We start from the raw sequence: 24,220 nt of genomic DNA on the forward strand, positions 1-24,220 counted from the left end.
ACCCTTCAGCCACTGGAAACAGTTTATTTTTACTTAATCTAAATCTTTCATGATTTTAAGCACCTCTTTCAAACCCCCTTATGGCTTTCTCTGCTTGAAGGACAGCCTGGCTTATCCAGCAGAAAACTGCCTAGATCAGAGCACTGATTCATTTTGCAGTGCCCCACTTTTACTCTCCATTAAAGTCAATAAAGTAAGGATAGATGGGTGCAAAATGCACAGGCAATTCAATCTTCTTAGTTTTCCACTGAATAGGTTAGGCTAAAATTACTTCACAAATTTGTTTGCATTGCAGTTGGGCAATCAACTGGCCTAACTTATTACAGAAATTTCTTTCAATTAAATATTGGGAATATTAGATTCACTGTCTTCAGACTTAACCACAAACTCTATTCCTTAGCTATTGACTCCTTCCCTCGTCATAACTACTATCTGGTGAGAAACCACATTGTTTAAATCTTGGCGTGCTCCTTTACCCAGAACTAAGCTAACTGAGACCCTGTCAATTAACAAGATATTCCAGTTCAACCTGTAACGCTTCCTAGCCTATGTGCCGATGTAACTTTATGTTACTAAAACCCTCATCCATGCTTTTATTAATTCTAATCTTAGCTATTCCAGTTCTCTTCTAGCTGGCATCCCACCTTGCACTCTCTGTAAATCTGAGATTGTCCAAAATTTTTCTGCACGTGTCCTCAGTCAGGTAAACTTCCATTCGTCCAGCAGCCCTGCATTTTAAGTCCCATTTTGGCTCTAGATCCACCAATAGCTGATTTTTAAAAATTCTCCGTCTTGTTTCAAGTTTCTCTGCCCCTCTATCTGTAACCTTTTCCAGCCCAGCAACTTCTAGTTTTCTATGGTTTTGGTTGTCATTACACAAACAAGACCATTCATCGCTAATATGAATTCCACGATACTTCTAAGTAACTAGGGAGCTGGGATGTCTGATGTCAGAGCAGTAACCTTTTTATTTTTGGTCTGATTTATCTGTGAATGTGAAAGATCAGCACCTACTAACTTGATCCTATCACTGTTTCAAATGTTGAATCTGTTATTCAACCATCCATCCTTGTGGTTGGCAGTTTTGATTTTAAACATTGTAGGTGAAATTTGAATTTCTTAATGTACATTTATGTTCTGTTTTAGAATGTGAAATCCCTGATCAACTGGAACCTGACATTAGCTCTGACCACCCTGATGTGAAAAAGGACCTCCCTGCTCATATCCAAATTGCTAAAGATGTGATGGAGAGGTGCATTCACCTTCTGTCAGACAAAAGCATTAAATTACGGCTAAAGGTCTTGTATTATTCTCTGTCTTGATGTTTGATTTTAAAATGTTCAAGGATTTGGTAGGTGTTTTTTAATTCTCAGTTTTCTCTTGTGAAACTAAGGCTAGAAGTGGAGAGGCAGTTTACTCACAAAATTACGTCAGGGCGAATGGTATTGATTGAGACCTGATTTAGATATTACTTTAAAACGTAGTCCAAATTAAGTGTTCAAGTGTTTAAACGAAAGTTGTTGTTTATTCCCTCAGAATGGTTCTATTAACTTTAATGTTTCTTTTATTTAATTTCTGAATTTCTGTTAGTCATGCAAAATGACTTCCAATCTTAGCCGAGATGGCATTAGTGAGTTAAAACGACAGTTTTGAGAACAAGCAAATTAGTACTATTAGTTTTCTAACATGTTGCACTTTATGGCCTAAGAATCTCACCATAATAAACACTCTGTAATTTGCTATTTAGAGACTTCTAATCTGCATAGTTATCATCAATGAAAGATTGGATTAGAATGGAGTGAAACTCTATTTTATTGAGTTAGTTCTAAAATAGAGTTGTAATAACTTGCTCAATCTGATGCTTCAAAAGAAAATTGTTAGGGGTGGGAATGAAGAGCCGGTGTGAGTGTTCCCAACCTTCCATGCTGTCTAGTCTGTTTCTTGTAAAAAGACTGGGACAAGTTAGCCCTGAGACTGTGCAGCCCAAGTAAAGAACCGCATTGTCTTACATAGATCTGTTAATTTTTAAGGAGTCTCTGTGATGGATGGTCCCTCTAATTTATTTTAATAATTTCAGTTTTCAATCTATAGCCCTTCTCCATTTTGATCATTATGACCAGGCCATATGTTTGAAAATATATATTTAAATTAAACATTAAAACCACTGCTGTCTGACCCTAGTTGTTCCCTCAATATGTTACTCATTTCCAGTCCCTTAAGAACAGGGGATACAAGTTCGAATGCCGATGACAAAATTAGTTTAATCGTGTATTACCAAATCTGGTTGAATCACATAAATCATTAACAGATATTGCTGTCCATTCTTAGAACTGTTCATTATTCCAAAATAATTCTGGAATACAAAGATAACTCCCAGCTGCTCTTCAGCACAAGCTTTTGATTTAGACACCTTTCTTGTGCTGCCTTTACCTGAGTCTTTAACAATGTGCACAGAGCTCAAAGGCATTTTGTTGGCAAGAATCAAAACCTTGCTTCTTCTCTCCCTTCTCCTAGCTCACTGGACCAAACGTCTCCTAATGATCCCAACCAGTGCCTTAGGTGTAAGCTTAGGCCTTTCTCTGGTGTCCTTCTTCTCTCCTCTCATGATCTCTCCTCGTGTTATTTGTCCATTAGTCCCACTTCCTGCTTCCTCAGGCTATTCCAAGCAAACAAGAAAGTAGAGTTAACGTTTTGATATTTCTTCAGAACCGCAAGAGGATTTGCATGGCTAGTGGGTGGAAAAGGGAAATTTGTTTCTTTTTATTCAAACTGTTTAAAACAGTGGTAAGGTTAGGGGACTGCTAGCACTGGTGGATGACCCTCGCCAATCAGGGGCACCCACAAGAAAATAGCTCATCCTCTTCCTTCCCACATGCCCATAGTACAAAAGCTGTTTCTCTCCATCATATAGATCTCTAAACCATATACATGTCAATGTGAAATGCCATCAGGGCATCTATAACCAAAACTTTAAGCATTTGACACCTCTTAAACATGTGCTCAAAAACATTGAGACACTGACAAAAGGTAATCAGAAAAATAGAGTTCATAGAGCTGTCAATCAAGTAAACATAACAGTTCTTTGGACCTGCATAAACAAACTCACATAATCCCTTTGAAAAAGCCTTGGCTGTCTGGCCATTCAGGGCACTGGGCAAGGAAATGATTTGGCATGGAAGAGGCACAGGGAACACCTTTTGATCTTGCCTTTGAAAATGTTCCCTAATTCAAACTATTTACAACTCCTCTAAAATTATGGAGAAGCTGGCTGAACACTGCAAAAGTTAGTAGGAGATGCCTACCACTGCATGGAGCTGGATGAGTTGGGGAAGGTAGGTGCGGTCTCTCTTCCTGCACCTTTTTCTTATATTATTAGTGGCGCTGGATGCTGTGGAATCTGATCCCACCTATGATTTTTATGGCTCTGGATTCCATCTGACTCTGCAAAAGTCCAGGTCATTGACAGAGGAATTGGCAAAGCACCGGGGACCTCGGACTTCATAAACAGAATCAAGTAACTGAACCTTCAGAAAATTTTGATTAAGCCAGAAGTGGAAAATTGCATTCAGTTCTGGTTGGTACATTTAGGAAAGAACATACAGGTCTTTGAGAGGATGCAGATGAAGTTCCACTAAAATGATGAAAGATTTCACTTGCAAGGTTAGGTGGTGGTGTTCTCTGTAGAGCCAAGGAGATTTAATAGTGTACTTAGGATTACGGCAAGTTTAAATAAGTTACAGACTTAAAGGCTATTCCCAATAACTGGCTACTAATGATTAGATTGCTTTAACTCCATTAGTGTATTGCTCCTGTTTCTGGGCTCGGTGTTCTGGCTAATATCCTTCTCGACTGACTATTACAACTGTACGATTTAGCAAGTTCAGATATTACGTCACCAGCCTGATACTTGCTGGATACCTTACTGAGTAGTACTGACTGGATTGCTCCACAGACAGCTGGCATTAACTTGCAGGCTCAAGTAATCTTCTGCATTATAATGACCAAACAGTCAAACCAACAAACCCTATAGATTCAAATATTACATAATGGAAGTAACTGAGTAAAACAAAATGAACTACCTTAGTAACAAAATACTTTTAATACTAAACTCTTGTTTTCTGAATTACCATGAATGTGAAAAGTTTATTCTGAGGTCCTTTTAAATATGTACACTTACTATGATTCTTCAGTAATGCAATATTTCTTTCCTTACAGGTATTGGATGTTTTGGAACAGTGTGTGGTTGTTCTCCAGAATAATGTAAATGAACTACTCCCAATGGTACACCGGGTGTGGAGTCCTTTTGTGCAGAGATTGACCAATGATGATCCCCTCGTGGTTCTCAGGGCATTCCAGGTAACGTGATGTTTCCTATCCAGTATCTTTGGTGAATTTATGCATCTCACATGTTTTACATTAAAATAAGGCAAGAGGGATTTGTTTTATCCTGACTTTCTTATGAAATGTTTGCAAATATTTCAGGATATCAGAATTTGATGGGTTATTTCCTGACCTTGAATGAAAAAAACTACAGGACATTGAAGGGTTTCTGTTTTGTTTTACAGGTGCTATGCAGGCTGGCAGACACCTGTGGTGATTTTCTGAGGAGCAGAGTTTCGAAAAACATTTTGCCAAAGGTGACCGAATCTTTAGTCAGCCAAGCCCCTGTCAGTGCAAAGGCTGGGCCTATTTATAGCCACACACTCTCCTACAAAGTACAATTAGCTGAGCTTCAAGGCCTTGGAAAACTCTGTGAGAAACTAGATCTTGGTAAGCACATATCAACAGTGTCACCAGCTGGACCGTTTATGTTGCTTTCAACAAATTAGGAATGGAAACTAATATATTTATCAGGAATAACATTTTCCTTTCCGTTGGGGCTAGGAGTTTTTTTCAGTTTTCTGTTCTAATTCAGTTCCGTTTTCTAAATTCAATTGTAGTTTTCCTGCTTTAAACTATTTGTGCATTTTTCTTCTAAAATCCTTTATTAGTAAAAGTAAGTCAATAATTTATTCAGCTATGTGGCACTTGACTTATCTTTTCATGCTTTGACACAGATATATATCAACGACCAAAGGCAAATTATGCTGCTACAATTACAGACCTTCGTGTATTTTGATGATTTCCAGAAGAGACATTAATGTGTAGTTGACAGGCTTTGCCTGAAGGCCAGCATATTCTAATGGACACTAACTCCTGTCAGTTCAGAAGATGAGCCTTATTTCTCAATACATACCACATTTGATCCCTGTAGCATTTTCAGCAAGAATCTAAAGATGGAATTTTCTTGCTCCAAAGATGCTGGGAGATCTGCTGAAATTTTTTTAGCACTTTCTGTTTCTATTCCAATAGATGCTTGTTTTGTTTACATGAGAGTTTGTTTTCCCATATTGAGATGCCCTTTTTAAAATCATTGGCAATATGGGAGTGGAATGGAGGAAAAAATTAGCCCTTCTTACTGTCTAAAAATAGAACAAATTCACAAAATTCCTTCTGTACTCCTGGAAGTCTAATTGTTACCTGGACTCTGAAGTAACAGATTGTACGGTTGTAAACACCACAATATTTGGTGGCCATTTCTCAACTTTTGTTTCAATTTCATTATCCTTTCTTTTAGAATAAAACAAAACTAGTACGTCATTATTAAAGATTGAGAGATTAATATATCCAGCAAGTATCAGGCTGGTGATGTAAAATTGGTGCTGAACTTGCTAAATCGTACAGTTGTAGTATTCAGCCTAGAAGGATATTCACCAGAATACTGAGCCCAGAAACAGGAGCAATGCACTAATGGAGTTAAAGCAATCCAACCATTAGTAGACTATAACTGGTCCCTGGCTTCCTTCATATCTGAATCTATACCTTTAAGTTAATGCTGGAAATGCAACAGATATTTATTATGTGCATTGTATGCAACCACATGTATTCGGGCACTATTTCAAGTTTTAGGTTTATCTAATTTTGCAACAGAAAACATAGCTGTTTTTCTTTGAAAACGTAGTTTGTTCTATGCAGGAATCAATAATTAAGAGTTTAACCATGGAATTAATTTACATGGCCTCAATCTAGCTTGTTTTGAGTCTGAAATAGGAACATGTTAGCAGGCTTGCTCAGAGTCGTCACAGGATTGCTGATGTAAGAAATGGCAAGTTATTACTTGAAGTTTAGAGCAAAGAAACATTATTGAATTGAAGTCAAAATGGCTTCAATTTCCATCCCACTGTGCTACATTTGACCTGGGTACTGCCTAACACTGACAATTGAGTGCCTAACGTTAAAAATGTTAATTTCCTCGATTTATAAAAGCCCCTCACCTTGGTGAGTGCAAGAAAAATCAGATAAAAATGGGCTAATCACAGTGGAGGTGATAATAGGACGACTTTTCTTGATGCAGGTGAAACCGATCTGGATATGGTCGCTAGCACTTGCCTACCATACCTGAGCAGCAGGCAGCCATGGAAACTCCAGGATGCAGCTTGCAGGTAACTCATTTAAATCAGTGATTAATATGATAAATTTATGCTTTTAAAATGAGAGAGATTCCCCATTGTCTTACAATCATTTTAATATCCTTTACTTAAACTGCATCTCTCTTTTGGGGAAAAAAGTGTAACCAAGCCATTCTGGCAATCCCATTGAGCATATATTGCCTTAATATTAATGAAACAGAGGAATCGAGATAGGCTAGGTGTGCACTTGCTGCCTGTAAATCAATGTGTGTGGCTAAGTGTGAGAACGCATTATTGCACATGAGGTAAAATGACCACTTATTAGAGAACTTTCTGTTTAAATTATTATCACCTTTCGTCCTGTATCAAAATTAGATGTAGAAACAGGGCCTTGACAGACCAACTAATTAAGACCAAATAGCTGAGACATTCAAACCAAAGAACTTCTCTGTCTGTGTTAAGTTGGCCGCAAGGTGATGAGAATACTGATGGAATGGCTTCCAGGAAGGAGGCTTCAGCAGAAATCCAAAGGATGGAAGAGACTTGATGATTTTTAAAATTATGGAAAAGAAAAACATTTTGTTTGAGAACTATTTTATTTGGAATTAAAGAGACTTGAAATAGCAAATGCCCTTCTCGGCAACATCATCATCTGATGGCACTCTTATTTTTCATTTGTACACAGTTCCATCTAACCGCACCTCTCTCAACTCTTCCACTGTTGTTAAACTGTTAAATTGTTTATTCAGCTTCCAGTCTGGATGAAGTGAAGTTTCTACCAATTAAATATTGGGAAGAGTGAAGCTATTATTTTCTGTCCTGCTCCAAAATCTGTTCCCTAGTTACTGACTCCTATTTCTCTTCCAGTCTGAGATGAACTAACGTCCTCACGTTTGTGCCTTCACTAGGACTGCATTTTTTCACCCCCACAATATTGTCCATCTTGCAGTTATTTCAGCTTAGCTGCTGCTGAAACCCTGGTCTTTGTTACCTCCAAACTCAGACCACTGTGTTCCTGGCTGGTTTCCTATATTTTACCCTATTTAAAACTTCAAATCATGTAGTATCTTAACTCGCAGTAAGTCCTCGTTTTCATATCCTCATGGCCTTGCCACTCTGTATCTTTGGAATCCTTTCTAACTCCAAAAGCTCAAATAATAATGTTTTGGGCATTTCTGATTGTAATTGCTCTGTCATTGGTGACCATGCCTTCAGCTATTTGATTCTGAAGTTCTGGAAATGCCTCCATATAATCTTTGCCTCTCTAACTAGCTTTCCTACTTCAAGACACTTCTTAAAGCCTAGCATTTTTTTTTTACCAAGTTTTTGGATATCTGACTGAATATCTCCTATGCAGATCTGTATAATATTTTATTTTGTAATACCCCTATGTAGTAATTCCATGCTTATTGCATTAAAAGTGCTATATAAATACATGTTGTTGATTTGTATGTAACTTCTCTCTTTTTTCCTTTAACCAGTGTTTTTTACCACCTAAATGAAGTTGATCCTGATGCCACATGGCTTATTTTAAATGAAGTTTATTGTCCAAACACCTACAGTCCACCACATTCCAGCCTCCCAACAATACAACTGACTGGAATGGGAAAGCACAGAAATGAGTTTACTGATAATATTCTTCAACTTCTGCAAGGATTTGAATGACTGAGAAATTTGTGGTAGTTGGCAGTGCCAAAACCATACCCAAAGCTCCCCATATTCAGACTGCTAACATCAGCCTTGTTGCAAGGAGTGTCGTAAACTGAGAAAAGGAATATGGCTGAAGGAATACAAAGTCTTTGGTGTACTTCACCCCAGTTTTTCTGGCTTGTTGCGAAGCAGCCCCCTCAAAGGTTTGGACACATTTACCTTTTCAACCAACAGAAAAGCCAAGAAAATATAGGTGACAAAAGTATTTCGAGGGGACTTCTTAAGCATTCGAACAATCACTGAAGATAGCTAGTGCGGATTGAATCAAAACAGAAATCGCTAGAAAAACTCAGCAGGTCTGGCAGTATCTGTGGAGAGGAAGCAGAGTTAACATTTTGGATCCAGTGACTCTTCAAACTGATTATTTTCTGTTTTTTTTCTGATTTCCAGCATCTGCAGTTCTTTGGTCTTTTTTGTCCAGTACAGATTGGTTTCAACATCTTGTAGCTGGATCGATAATGTGTTATGATCCCTTTCCTTGCTATCTTCCAGCTTTCCTCTATTAAGCTGTGTAACTGTGACTGGCTACGGGGAGAATAGGACAACCACATGACACCATGTTATTTAACTAGCAGGCGAGGTGAAAAACTTGACTAACTAGGTTTTTTTGGGTTACTTTGCATTCAAAATTGATTAATCTTTTGCTCATCAAGTTTGACTGGATAGTATTCCTCAAATTCTGCAACAGTTATAGGATGCATTATTTCTTAACAATATTGTCTAAGGGCTACAAAATATAATTGGATAACTCGTATTTCTGGTGTTCACGCGATCAATATTGTTACACTCAAGGAAGCTTAGTAATAAACGCACAAGTGTTTTCAACCTAATGAAAATCTAACTGTCTGTGATCATTTGAGATTATGGGCAGCTAACTTGCTTCTAGAATATCCGTTTTAGAAATTCTGAGGGGGAAGCAATTTGCTACCTGGCAAATGTAGCTGGTCCATTTTAAATTATGATCGATCTTTTCATGGACACAGCTGTACTGGCCTCTCCAGAGAGAAGTGAGACCCTCTTCTGTTCAGGTTTGTATGTGTATTTCCTGATGGCAAATCACACAAAGGTATATGCCAGGAGAATGCAGCAGCTCCCCTTTCTGATTGGAATAGGGTATCTTCAGCATATTCACTTTGTTTTTGAAAGACTGGTGAGACAAGACCAGATATAAATCTTTAAGCTGCTCTATTGCATAGGCAGAGAGTTAGATTAAAGGTCATTGTGACCTATGCTCACTTTGCTGAGTTGCGCGGCATTCCTTGCCTAGAGAAATGAATTCCTGATATGCAAGCCAGAGCAGGAACTTGACAACTCCAGTTCTCCACTTGCTCTTTGGGGCCTGTATCTCGAACATCTGACACCAACATCACAGGGCATGCTCCAGGGCAGTGAATGCACACCAGCCATATCCACAGACCCATGACATGCAACACGCGCCAACCATTCCACACCGTAATGACACATCCACTTAGAGAATGGTTCTACACTTCAGTACTGCACTTTGGAATGCACCAGCATCAAGCTTAAGAGAATTCCGAGCTAGGACTCCTAAGTACCTTTGTGTTTCAGATTTCTGAAGCCTTACCCCATTTAAAAAATAACCAGTGCCTCTATTCTTCGTACCAAAGTGTATAACCCCACACTTTCCCACGTTGAATTCCATCTGGAATTCTTTGCCCACTCTCCTAGCCTGTACAAGTCCTTCTGCAGTCTCCACGCTTCCTCGACGTTACCTGTCCCTTCTCTTATCTTTGTGTCATCTGCAAACTTAGCAACAACATCCTCAGGCCCTATGTCCAGATCATTTATATAACATGAATAGTTGTGTTTCCAGTCCTGACTTCTGCAGTACTCCACTAGTCACTCGCTGCCATTCCCGAAAAAGACTCCGATATCCCCACTCTCTGCCTTTTGCCAGTCAGCCAATCCTCTATCCTTGCCACTACCTTGCCCCTAACACCATGGGCTCTTATTTAGCAGCCTCTTGTGTGGTACCTTGTCAAAAGTCTACTGGAAATCCAAATAGATCACATTCACTGGCTCTGTTTTTGTCTAATTTGCTCATTACCTCCTCAAAGAATTCTAACAGATTTGTCAGGCATGACCTGCCCTTAAAGAAGCCATGCTGACTTAGCCCTATTTTACCATGCACTTCCAAGTACTCTGCAACCTCATCCCTAATAGTGGAATCTCACAACTTACCAATGGTTTTAAGTTTACAAAGGGATCTTGATCAAATGTGTCAACAAGCTGAAAAATGGCAGATATATTTCAATCTGGATGAATGTGAGGTATTGCATTCTGGTACAACAAATAAGGGTAGGACTGAGACAATTAATGGTAGGGCCTTTGTTAGTTTTTTTTTCTATTCATTTGTGGGATGTGGGCATTTCTGGCTGGCCAGCATTTCTTGCCCATCCCTAGTTGCCCTTGAGAAGGTGGTGGTGAGCTGCCTTCTTGAACTGCTGCAGTCCTCCTGCTGTAGGTTGACCCACAATGCTATTAGGGAGAGAATTCCAGGATTTTGACCCAGCGACAGTGAAGGAACGGCGATATATTTCCAAGTCAGGATGGTGAGTGTTGTAGAACAGAGGGACTTAGGGGTTCAGGTACAGAATTCTTTGAAGTTTGCATCACATATAGACAGGGTGGTTAAAAAGCTGTTTAGCACGCTTGCCTTCATAGCTCAGTCCTTTGAGTATAGGAGATGGGAAGTCATTTTGAGGTTGGACTCTTCTGGAGTACTGTGTCCAGTTCTGGTCACCCAGTTATAGGAAGGATATTGTTGAACTGGAGAGGGTTCAGAAGATATTTACCAGGACGTTGCCGGGTATGGAAGGTTTGAGTTATAAAGAAAGGTCGGATAGGCTGAGACTTCTTTCACTGGAGCATAGGAGGTTGAGAGGTGACCTCATTGAGGTTTATAAAATCATGAGGGATATAGGCAGGGTTAATGGGAGTGTTTTTTATTCCTTAGGATGGGTGATTTCAAGACTAGGGGGCACATTTTTAAGATGAGAGGAGAGAGATTTAAATAAGACATGAGGTGCAATTGTTTTTACACAGGGTGGTTCACTTGTGGAATGAACTTCCTAAGGAAGTGGGAATATGGGCACTGTTTCTACATTTAAAAGACATTTGGATAAGTACACAAATAGATAAGGTTTGGAGGGATATGGGCCAGGAGCAGACAGGTGGAACTAGTTTAATTTGGGATTATGTTTGGCATGGACTGTTTGGACCTAAGGGTCTGTTTCCATGCTGTATGACTCTATGACTGAGGTCAGGCTAACTGGCCTATAATTTCATGTCTTCTGCCTCTGTCCCTTTTTAGACAATGGTGTTACATTTAGCCATTTTCCAGTGCTCTGGTACCCTCCCTGACTCCAGTCTTTCCTGAAAGATCACAACCAAAGACTTCACAACCTCCTCAACTCTCTACTTCAGAACTCTGGGGTGTAGCCCATCTGGTCCAGGTGATTTATCCACCTTCGGACTTTTCAACTTTCCCAGCACCTTCTCCTTAATGATGGCCACAGCACACACCTCTACCCCTTGACTCTCTTGAAATTCTTATATACTACTGTTGTCTTCCACTGTGAAAACTGATATAAACAAAATGCAAAGCATTAAAGTCTCAGTTAGAAGACAGCTACATTGGCTAGAAGGGGGAATTGAACCCATGACCTTGGCCTGAATAACACCATACAGTAAACATTGAAGCTACCCACCACCAAGTCTTAGGACTTGGCAGGAGTCGAGCAGCTGCTTGGAGTGGGCAGATTCAGAACCCCCTCCTCATAGGGCATCATGAGCTCAATGTAGGGGTCACCTGTTGTAGATCTTTCTGCCCTATTATAGGCATTTTTTTAAACTGAGGGATTGAGTGAACTGAAAGTGATTGGCACAGCTAATAGTGCTGGTGCAAGTAGGAGAAAGGTGATGAGGTGGCCCGAGTGAGTGAGTAGGCAGAGCAGCGGTGTTCAGGGTTAGCAGTGTGGAGAACTTGAGGGGATCGGGATGAGAGTGAGTGAGGGAAGATGTCGTATACAGTTGAGAGTGGCAGAGCATGAGCCTTAATGGGAGGTTGGTGCAGTAGCAGAGACAGATTGAGTGTGAAGTAGTAGGGACAAGATGGAGCCAGTTACCCTGCAGAATGGAAAGGTCATTGACCTTCTTCCTACGCTGCTGGAGATTCCTCCAGACAGCTGAGACTGGACTGACCCAGGTGGCAACATCACAGCAGGCTGGCAGGGTCTAGTGTAATGGTCTACTCGCCTGCTGGCCCTGGGGGTAGTGGCATCCTCCACCCAACACCACTCTAGGTACCAATTTGTTCTTAACTGCCAAGTGCAGGGTAGATGTCACAAACTGTGCAGCGTGGCTTTGTACTGACAGAGCTTGGCCAGGTACCAAACAGCCTTTTAAAGATGGCACCAGCATCAGGGATTCCACCTTATTCTAGGATATCCCAGCAGTGGCAAATTCTTCACTACAGCATGTGGTAGAATCGGGCTAGCGTTGGATGAGAGAGGCGCCATGAGGTAGGTAGATGGCTAATGAGGCAAGTTTGGGATGATAGGGTAAGAAAACTTTGCTAGACCTCATGGAGAGAAATCCTCCATGAAACTCAACAAAAATGACACTGCCTAAATATGTTAAGATTCAGCCAATATTCTTGTGATTTGATTTAAACAGTCAAACTGGGAAAATTGTGTATTTGAGCTGACATGCAATGAACTGTCTTCTAACAATGAAGAGACTTACAAAAAGTACTCGGATTTTTAAAAAAATGTGTTGTGGTCATGTTCTTTTAATGTTTTTATTTCCTGGAAGAAAAGTGTTTTTAATGACCTTAACCAGTTTGGCCCCAATAGATCACTTGTGATCTCTAGTTCCTTATTCAATCCTTCAAGCTACAACATTTTCCAGTTCTATCACTCAGTGCTGTCAAGCTGTCCTTTATTCTTGAGTTTGTACTTAAAACTGGGTGAGAAGACATTAAGTGGGCAATTGCTGAGTTCATAGATCATAGAATCCTTACAGTATGGAAACAGGCCCTTCGGCCCAACAAGTCCCACCGACCCTCGGAGCATCCCACTCAGACCCATCCCCGTAAGCCACCTAATGAGGAGTAGGCTTATATTTGATTTTTCAGCATGGCTGTTGGATATAGGATGGGTATAAACACAGCTTGTGAGAAAGAAAAACTGACCTTGCCCATCATTTCATTTTCTTCTTTTCCTATCCTTCAGAATCTTGGACCCAAATTTTAATTCTGATGGAGAGCCTCTCTTTCGCAGTGAAAATGATGGAAGGTGTCAAAAAGCCCTGGTCCTGCCCCTGAGTCCAGCATTTCCCATTTTTGCAAATTGTGATTGGGGCAGTCCAATATTCATTCTTTCATATTTTGCAGCAGAAGTTAGCAATTTAAATGATCAGCTGTCTTCAATCAAATCTGAATTTGGAGGCCCTAGTCTGGAAGCTGCAGTGTGGAGATTAAATCAGATAAAAACACATCTGTTCACGGTGTATTTCTTTTGGATAGGCTTAGTACCACTTTGAAGAACTGAGGTAACCATATGGATATGCTCCCAGAACACATTCGGGCTTGAGTTCAGGCCCTTCTTTAGGAAGGGCTTCAGGGTTCCTTTGGGGAAATGGAGTTTCAGGGACCATTTAGGATTATTACCTGTGGAGAAGATTGTGTGTAAAAGGTGCTTAAACCCCTTGAATCTGTGCAATTTGCCAGTTAGTGTTAAGAATTGTTAAGGAGCATCAGCTTTTCTCAATAGAGTGTGATCTGTAATGTAGAACTCTTTATAATGTAGCTTTATTTTTTTTTCCTTTTATGCTTGGTTATTTGTGGATGTGAGATGAATAAACATGGTAAGTCAAGGGAGAAAGGATGGTGGGTGGAAGTAGGCACTCAGTTGACATTAGGGATATGAGGGCTCATTGCGGGGTGTGAGGGGGGTGCATAAGGTGACAGTGTCTATAAGGGACCATGAGGAATGGATAGAGTGTCTTAATTGGCCTGCGTTACCATGGTCAGGCTATTGGGGTGAGGGGAATGATAAGGGATTGGAAGGTGCAGCAGCTATTTTTATAGTTTGGGTTTGTGGTTCTGAGATATCACCTGCCTCTGCGCGCACAACCTGCGAATCAAAATCAGAGGCCTTACTTTGCCAGCTGGAAATCCAGACACATTAGCAATTGTAGCAAATTTCATACAGTGATAATCCCTCCTGATATATGGCTGGGACAAAGGTACAAAGATTACGGGGGTTCCCAATTTACAATCTAACCTATGAACCTACTTGAATTGATATTTTTGATACAATCGACTTCTCAATTCATAATCCAAATTCAGAGGTTCATTTTTGACTGTGCATTTGACTAACTTTGTTTTACCACATGCAGTTCCAAGCGCCATGCTATGAAAAGGAACGTTGAAGCATGAAAGGGTGCAGAAAAGATGTACAAGGATGACACCAGAGTTAATGTGTCCACATATCAGCAGCCTGTGTGTTTTTGAAAATGAAGGCTGAGTGGTATGCTAATAAAGGTCTTTTTTTTATTATAGGAGTATTTGATTGATAGTGTTGATAAGAGAGCAGCTTTTCCCTTCTGGAGAACAACATAAACTAGAAGCCATCAATATAAGATCTAGTTACCAAGAAATCAGTAGGAAATTCAGAATAAACTTTGCCGCACCAAGAGTAGTAAGAATATGGACTCACTACCACATTGAGTAGTTGAACAAATAGTATGAATGTATTTAAGGGAAAGCCAGATGTGATTAGGAAGGTAAAGATAATAGAGATTTATGATAGCTTTTGGTGAAGAAAGATGGAAGGAGATTTGCACTGAGCATAAAACGCCTGCTTCTATGTTGTGTGTGTGTGTGTGTGTGTTTGTCAATGTTGCTGTTACATCGGGATTCCAACATTCATGCGAGTTTTGTGTTTTTGGCTACTCAAAAATGAAAGGCTGTATTAAGAACTGAATTTATAATCCAAATTCTGAGTTTACTATCAAATCACTTTAAAACAATCTGTGCTGACTGCAGAAGAAAATGAATGCCAATAGCCTTAAGAAGTTGCCAAATTGTTTCTAATAAGAATGTTCTTGATGAGGGTCAAGGAAATAAATAATTAGGGAACAATAACAAGCACCAAAAGATTTAAACCTATCAAATATCTTACAATGTTAATGGTATATAAATGCAAGTTATTGGTGATGTGGAATGATTTCAAAACCTGCTTTGACCATATCTTCCCACCACCCCTCCTCCATCTTAGAAATCAAGCTGGAGCCTTTTTGAAAACATTTTACACAGCAGTTGTCAAATGCCTAAGATTTAAGTCCCTTCGTGCTGAAACATTACTATTCTATTTCCACTTGAGTATTTAACTTTTTTGGTCAGTGAAACAAGTGTAAACCCTCGTATGATTCCCATGGAGATTGTAACCTTATGTGAACTTGAACCCTTTAGCTCCAAATTAAGAAATGATGAGATGTGGTCCAGCTCTTGGCTGTTAATTAATGTTCTTTGCTGGGGCAGATTTGCTAGATCCACATTATTTAGATTAATGGAGGGACATTGCAGCATGCAGTGCCATCAGAGACAAATGTGTGACATTAGAAAGTCACAGTCATTTAGAATAATGACTGTAATAAACTTATTAATGCACAAACCCAGGCATTATCCTCTGAGGTATATGGCAGCATCTTCATACAATGTCAGTAACACAAAAGTTGTGCGATTATCCAGTGATATTATAATGACTAAAGTAGGCATTACTGCCGGTTTGCAGCTGTTTTGATGTGATTACATTCTTATGAGTTGATAAATAATCCAGAATCTTAGATATGCAGGATGCACTTGCAAATAATCATTGTCCAGCTTGCCAATTTTAATTGGACTTTTACACGGATTAAAGAATCCAAAGCTATATTTGAAAAAGAAAAATAAAGACTTGGATGAAGGGAATTGAGGGCATGTGTATCTCCTTTTTCCTCCAAGTCATTTATTTAATTGCAGATGCTTTCTGACTGCTTACTTGAGTAGTTTGGTTACAATAATATTACTAGTCCTTTTATACACTGCAGCTCAATTAAAAGAAATCACATTGAATTACAATGAGCACATTCTTTAAATGTTCAAATGAGCCCGTACTCCATGTAGTATCATTCATTTAAATTGGATACTTATCCAGGGTTGACATGTTAAAAAAAACTAAATGACTTACTGACATTCTAATTATGAAGGCACAAATGCACCAGACTCCTTTCGGCTTAATTTAATTACATTAATTTACTAATATTTTCCATATTATTTGTGGCTTCAGCATAGTATCAGTTTATATCTTTCATCTAAACAAGTTTCTGCGCTTGTTTAGTATGACGACTAAATGGAGCATTTTGCAGTTTTTGGAATGCTGTTCCTTCATCGAAAGGGTACTAAGCAAGCGTTACTTAATAATACTGTTGACAACATCTCCCATCACTTTACCGATGATCGAGAGTAAATTGATGGGTGGCAGTTGGCTGGGATGGATGTGTCTTACTTTTTGTGTAGAAGCCATACATGGGCAATTTTTTTCACATTGTTACGTAGAGGCAGTGTTGGAACTGTACTGGAATAACTCAGTTCGGGGGCGTGGCCTGTTCTGGAGCACATCTTCAGTACTATTGCTGGAATGTTGCCAAGGCTATTAGCTTTTGCTGTACCCAGTGCTTCTGTTGTTTCTTGGCAGCATGTTTGAATTGAATTGGTTGAAGACTGGCATCTGTGATGCTGGGAACTTATGGACATGAATGAGATGGATCATCCACTCGGCATTCCTGGCTGAAGATTAGTGCAAATGCTTCTGCCTAATCTTTTGCACTGATGTGCTGAGCTGTCTGAGGACAGAGGTATTTGTGGAGTCTTCCTCACCCATGAGTTGTTTAGTTGTCCACCTTCTCGATCATAACAACTTGCTATGTGGAAAAAGCTGCTCAGCATGTTCCTCATCCACGCTATGCATGCACATGTGTGTGTGTATATCTTTATAAGCAATATGTGCCTGTACATACATACAAGTGGGCATATTTATATGGTGCTAAAATTATCAACTTGCTTAAATTTCAGCAAATATTTAAACTATGTTAAAGCAACATGTGGAACTCTGCTACAAGAAATGGGTGAGACAAGTAGCTCATATCCTTTTGAAAGTAAACTAAATGAATACATGAGAGAAAAAGGACATCAATGGCAGCAATTTGAAAGAAGGCTCTGAATGGATAAAGAGGTGGACCCCCAGGTAAGCAATCAAAAAGCCTGATTTGACTTGGCATTGACATGTACTGTGACGAGAGTACTGCATGCACCTATCATCTCCTTAACATTGCACCCCCTCTCCTGGATCAGTGCTTCTGTTGGCACAAGCCCTGCGACTCTATAGGCTAGGAGATTTAAGTCACTGCATTGGAGCCATTGCAGATCAGAACGGATTTTTTAGGAATAAAGGACCAGCAAATTAGGCATTCTTTGGCCTGTGCTTTCCAGAAGCAGAGAAAAAACGAGATATCAAAGATGGCTCTGATGATAGATTATGACTACCGGAGATCAGAGCTTCCACGAACTATGCATTTCCTTTATCGTTCTCTTCAACACACCATCGATACCTTGTCCAGGAGGTGGTCTGGAACACACAACTGCATGACCAATTTTGACATACCTATTGGATGCACAAATTCTGGGGAGGGAGCATGAACATAGAACATAGAACAGTACAGCACAGTGCAGGCCCTTCGGCCCACGATGTTGTGCCGACCTACTATCTTACTAAGATCAATCTACCCTGCATACCCTGCATTTTACTATCCTCCATGTGCCTATCCAAGAGTCGCTTAAAAGTCTCTAAAGTATCTGACTCCACTACCACTGCCGGCAGCGTATTCCACACGCCCACCACTCTCTGTGTAGAACCTACCTCTGACATCTCCCCTATACCTTCCTCCAATCACCTTTAAGTTATGCCCTCTCGTAATAGTCATTTCTGCCCTGGGTCACTGACTATCCACTCTTTCTATTCCTCTCATCATCTTGTACATCTCTAACAAGTCACCTCTCCTCCATCTTCGCTCCAATGAAAAAAGCCCTAGCTCCCTCAACATTTCTGAGTAAGACCTGTCCTCCAGTCCAGGCAGCATCGTCGTAAATCTCTTCTGCATCCTCTCTAAAGCTTCCACAACCTCCCCATAATGAGGTGACCACAACTGAACACAATATTCCATGTGTGGTCTAACCAGCGTTTTATAGAGGTGCAGCATAACCTTGTGGCTCTTAAACTCAATTCCCCTGCTGATGAAAGAAACACACCATATGCCTTCTTTACAGCCCTATCAACTTGGGTAGCAACTTTGACGGATCTATGGACATGGACCCCAAGATCCCTCTGTTCTTCCACACTGCCATTTACCCTGTATTCTGCATTCAAATTCAACCTTCCAAAATGAATCACTTCACAGTTATCTGGGTTGAATTCCATCTGCCACTTCTTTGCCCAGCTCTGCATCCTGCCAATGTCCCGTTGCAAACTACAACAGCCCTCCATGCTACCTATAACTCCACCAACCTTCATATCATTGGCAAACTTACTAACCCACCCTTCCACTTCCTCATCCAAGTCATTTATAAAGATCACAAAGAGCAGAGGCCCCAGAACAGATCTTTGCGGAACATCACTGGTCACCGAGCTCCAGGCTGAATACTTTCCATCTACTACCACCCTTTGTCTTCTATTGGACAGCCAGTTTTGTATCCAGGCAGCTAAATTTCTCTGAATCCCATGCCTGCTTACTTTCTGAATGAACCTACCATGTGGAACCTTGTCAAATGCCTTGTTAAAATCCATGTACACCACATCCACTACTGTGCCTTCATCAATGTGGAGATTTAAGGCTTTTTTTTTCTACCTATGTTTACTCTCTTTTGGTAGTGAAGTCAGTACTGCACTGTGGTGACATTTGCTCTTACATTGCAATTCTTTTTGTTATTTATGTACAAGCAATTGTATCCACAATGAATTCTGTTGAAGACGATAAAACTACATTGATTATTGAAAGGTGCTGAAACGTTGAGATGAGGTATATAAGTGGGGAGGAGACTTGTGAAGTATCAACACCAGCAGACTAGTTGGGTACCATGGTCTGTTTTGGTGCTGTATAGTTTATGTAAACTCTTTAAAGCTTTTGCTAATTACCTTAAAACTGTCCTATTGTTTCTGATACTCCTCCTAATGGAAACAGCTTCTCCTAATTTAGTCAATCAATATCCTTTATAATATTGAATATTACTATTAAATTTACACTTAACCTTCTCTGCTCTAAGCAAAATAAATCCTGTTTTTCTGGTTTTTCTTCAGTCTTCTCTGAACTTTCTGTAAGTCTGTGAGATCCTTCCAAATGTACGGTGCCCAAAATTGTACACAATATACCAGCTGGTGAAGAGTCAGTGGGCTATGATATTTAGCTGTTCTTCCTTGCTGTGTACACCATGACACAATTCATAAAGCCACATACAATAACAACTACAACAGGTCCTGCTAACTTCAAAAATTGAATGAATGAAACTCCTGCGTTTTTAATTTCAAAGTGCATTCCCTAATGAATTTCAATTGCCACCTATCTGCATATCAGCAGTTTGCCTATGTCCTCTTGAAACTATCACTTACTTCTTGTAAGTGATCCACTTACAAGAAGAAGGAACCACCGGAATGAATATAATCAGTGGTATGAGAAAAAAATGCTTATTTAATGAGAACTACTGACGTTAAATTATGCCAAACACCATCTCCTACTCTTATCACATTATGAACTATGTTAAGCATTCCACATTGATCGATAAAATTATATGCAAGTGGCTAGCAATAATGCAGCATGTCAAAAATAATGCCAAGGAGCTCAGTTATCAACCGATTGTTTCAAAAAGCAAATGTTAAGGCAAAACAATGTAAGATCACATGAATTAATGAATGACTCTCAACAATTTCTTCTCAAGATAAAGATTTGCTGTGGTAAGGTGGTGAGCAGTATCTACAACTAGTTAGACTTGCCCATGCCCGAAGTTACTGGAATTGAAAGCTTATAGTTTTGTAATGAGAAAAATCAAGCATGCTGTTCATGAGTGAATAAGGCAAGTGATTCTATATCTCCTTTACCAATATATTAGTAAGCTGTGAAATTAACAGTGCAGAGACTGAGAAGGAAATGTGAATTAGTATGAGTGAATACAATGCCAGATCACGTACAGAGAAAGAATGAAGAAGATAAAGATTTGATGAAGAAAGGGAAAATAAAACTTTGAATTTTATAATTTGAAATCTGTAACAATTAAAATTTGAAGAATGTTATCTTTTGCTTGTTATAGTTAATTTTCAATGACAGGGAAGTTGTCAGGCACTAATTAGCAATTATGACATTGTTAACAGGGCACCTTAACTAATATGAATGAGGCATAACATTGTGTGGCAAGGTTAGTTTGAAACACTAGTTTTGTGAAGATAATGACAGAGCAACAGAATTTGGTTATCGACTATTAGATGTTGAGATTATCTGTCCTGAAGTTACTGTACCTCATGTACATAATCAACGATAACGCAACTAACCTCGCCATTAATTTAACAGTAAACTTTGACCACTATTTCAGTGTATGACCTTTGTTGCTGCTGCTACGTAGGCATCCTACAGTTTCCAGTGATGGTGTATGAAAATCTGTCAAGAAATGATAAGTTAATCTAAAGGCTGTCAGTCAGGGAGCTATAGCACTGGTAGGTAGCTGTTTGTTGACCATGATTGTTCTGGGTTGAGCGGCTAGAAGAATGCCACCCTGTAACAGAGAGACTGAATGTGACATGGCAGGATAGAAAGTCATCCTTAATAAAGAGGAAAATATGAAAATACAAATAGAAAATGAAAATAGTTAGTATCCCATGTGTTACATATGATTAGTGTGCGGAATTGTGTAGTAAAGGTGAATCGATGAATGCAGTAATTGTTTCATATAAGTGTGCAATAAAAGCCAAAATAACCCAATTTAAAATCTAATTGCAAGATGAAACCTAAAGAAAATGAAGCCTGAAGTTCAATTCCATTTGGTAGACTCTTCATTGTGAGATTATTGTAACTCTGATATTCGCACATTTATTCCAGTGTTCTCAGATGTAGTGGACTCTATTTTTTCTGCTTCTGAGAAGCAAAAAATACCTACTCATTGTATGAAATAATTCTTTATTTTGAAGTTAATCATGCTGAAATTGTCCCTCTGTTTCCAAGAGAACAATATATAATTTTGACCCACTTACAAGAAGATGGAACCACAGGAATTAATATAATCAGTGGTATGAGAAAAAAGTGCTTATTCAATGAAAACTACTACAGTCAAATTATGGCCAAACACCATTTCCTACTCTTGCCACATACCCAACCCCTGCAAAATTAACTCAATTGTAATAATTATTGAACTTGCTTCTAAGTTGCTTGAAAGTGCAATGTAATAGGAAATGCATGGGTGCATACTTTATATTACATTAAATATGTAAGTATGTGTATTTACCCATTGATCGAAAGACGTTGGTAGACAGAGTCAGGAACATTCCTGGCTTTCCACATCTAGATAAACAGCCCTGAGTGGCTAGATTTTCCATTCTCAGGGATTGGGGGTGCACATGTGTACTCAGTCCAACAGACCACCCTTGGAAGCAGTTTACAGACAGCCACAACGGTTGCCATGTACTAAGGCAGGCCTAATGAAAGGGCCACCGCAGTGCCGCAAGCACATTTCCCAGTTGTAAGAAAAATATTAAGGCCCTTTAAACCTTTACACTACTCCCTCCCCCATTCCCTCTACCCCATGGCCCAGCTTGGACCCTGTTGTGATTTGGAATGCGTTGCTTAACAATGTGCTGGAGGCAGGTTCAATTTGAGGTACTTAAGACAACACTCTGATACTCAATTTTAAATATTCACAACTCTCAAAGTTTAAAAATAACTCATCTAAGTTCTAAATGGCATTGCCCTTTTTGTTTTTGTCCCCTGGTTAGACATTCCCAAACCATGGGAAGCATCTTGCCTGCATCTATCTTGTCTCTCCCTTTCAGTAGTTTGTGTGTTTCAATTAGATCACTTTTCAATCTTTGAAAGTCTAAAAAATACAGGAACAATCTGCCCAAACTCTCTTCATTGCGCAGTCCCACCATCCCAGGAACACATTTGGTGAACTTTTGTTGCACTCCCTCTATGGCAGTAATAATCAACTCCAGTCTTGGTTACCATACAGCCATGTTTCTGTAATGGCTATTAGATCATTCTCATTGAGCTCTATTTGTGACTTCAGATCATCAACCTTGTTGTGAATACAGACTGTATTCAGGTAGAGGTGCCCTTAACTTGGTTTTTGACATTGTTCTGTATTCAAGGCATATTTGATGGTTGGTTTCGTTTCTCCTGTCTTCTAGTCTCTCTAGAGTTTTTCTACACACTATCACCAATTTTCCTTCCTTCCAATTTGGGTTACCACTAAGGTTCTTGACCTCTGACAGGCCAATTTATGATTATGCCCAAGAAATCAATTCTTGGGAAAGGTATTAAATATAAGTACGTTTCAGCTGTCATGAAGTGAAAAAATTCTGACAACTTCATTTTGCAAACTGTGTGTTAATGATGTGCCCTTTAGATGAGTGGTTACCTGAACTCCGAAGCACACTGTTGAAAAAATGAAAACAACACTCACAGAATCATCTTTGTACCTCATTATGGAAACAATTAGTTTCAATATCATAGCTGTCTCTGTTGCATTCCAGGTATATTGTGCAAGTGGAGAGGTACCTATGGATCCCTCTCTAGACAGCACAAGCAGAGGAAGTTACGCTTGCTATCTATTCTCAATAGCGTTCATGGGAAGGTGCATGTTGTGAATTATTTTCCCCATTCAACATCTTTTTAGTTGCTCAATTTTTGAGAATACAGTAACATTTATGCACCAAAGTCAAACATCCAAAAGCCTTCAATGATTAATTTGCATCTCTGTCAGATTACTATGATTTAACCAATGGCGGCTGCTATTAATTTCTCTGATTTCATGACATTGGTGGTAAATGTTCAATAAAAAACATTGGCCACTAAGGAATTTGGTAACTATCTTTGCTGATGTTACACAAAATGAAAAGTTACAATGAATCTCAAACTGTATTTCAGTATTCATGGGCCAGAATGGCACTTTGAAGTTCATCTTTGCAAACCAGAGAACTCGATTTTCACATGTTTTTCAGAGAATAATACCAAGAAGAGATATATGCTCTATATTTTGCCCTCATTATGTTCCAAAAACAAAAGTCCAGTGATAAAATTGACATGTTTCAATCTTGGGAACTTGAAGTGTGTTATAGATTTAAAGATTAGAACATGCTGCACAAAATGTCAGTCTGATTGTGGACAGCTTCCTTTCAAAAAATGAGAAAAGATGTTTTAATGGATCGGCTGTTACTTTATTAGAAAGCAATTAACTGTGTCTTCTCATTAGCAGAACCAAAGATGACCAAATCATAGGGGAGATTTTCTGAGCTCAAATATTCAATGTGATTTTTAAAAAATAAATGTTTGTTGAGCAACTGCTTGGCTGCTGATATTCCTGATTTCATAAGGAATAGCAGCCAGAGGCTTTATATCCTAATATTTGTCTTGGGGGAAATGAAGGAGGCAAAGAAAGGTTTTGCCTGCAGCAACATTCGACCTTCTAAGTGCCTTAGGTTCTTACAGCCTGGAGAATCTACAAGGATCATACAGTGATTCAATACTGAATAACAATAAATTGGGCTGGCAACAGAAAAAAAAAAGGCTTAATCTTACCATATGCTGACAAATTATCATTTTCATTGAGCTTCATGAAGGGTTTCTGTCTGGTCATCCTGGTTTTTACCTGGTCATCCCAAGCTTGCCTCGTTAACTACCTGCCCTGCCACTGTGACACTCCTCTCATCCAATGCTAGCTGGGATTCAACCACTCACAAGTA

General features: G+C 39.4%; 1 protein-coding gene across 1 annotated transcript; it reads left to right on the forward strand.

Annotated features, from left to right (window-relative positions):
* The first annotated feature begins 1,069 nt into the window (after window positions 1-1,069).
* LOC109910672 (TELO2-interacting protein 1 homolog) lies at window positions 1,070-8,989 on the forward strand. Its single transcript, XM_048608593.1, has 5 exons — window positions 1,070-1,298; window positions 4,216-4,356; window positions 4,566-4,770; window positions 6,395-6,482; window positions 7,931-8,989. The coding sequence occupies exons 1-5, from the start codon at window positions 1,245-1,247 to the stop codon at window positions 8,112-8,114; spliced, it is 672 nt and encodes a 223-aa protein (XP_048464550.1). The 5' UTR covers window positions 1,070-1,244; the 3' UTR covers window positions 8,115-8,989.
* The last annotated feature ends 15,231 nt before the right edge of the window (window positions 8,990-24,220 follow it).

Source organism: Rhincodon typus, chromosome 19 (genome assembly GCF_021869965.1).
Source record: "Rhincodon typus isolate 14 chromosome 19, sRhiTyp1.1, whole genome shotgun sequence".
In the NCBI taxonomy this organism is placed as follows: domain Eukaryota; kingdom Metazoa; phylum Chordata; class Chondrichthyes; order Orectolobiformes; family Rhincodontidae; genus Rhincodon; species Rhincodon typus.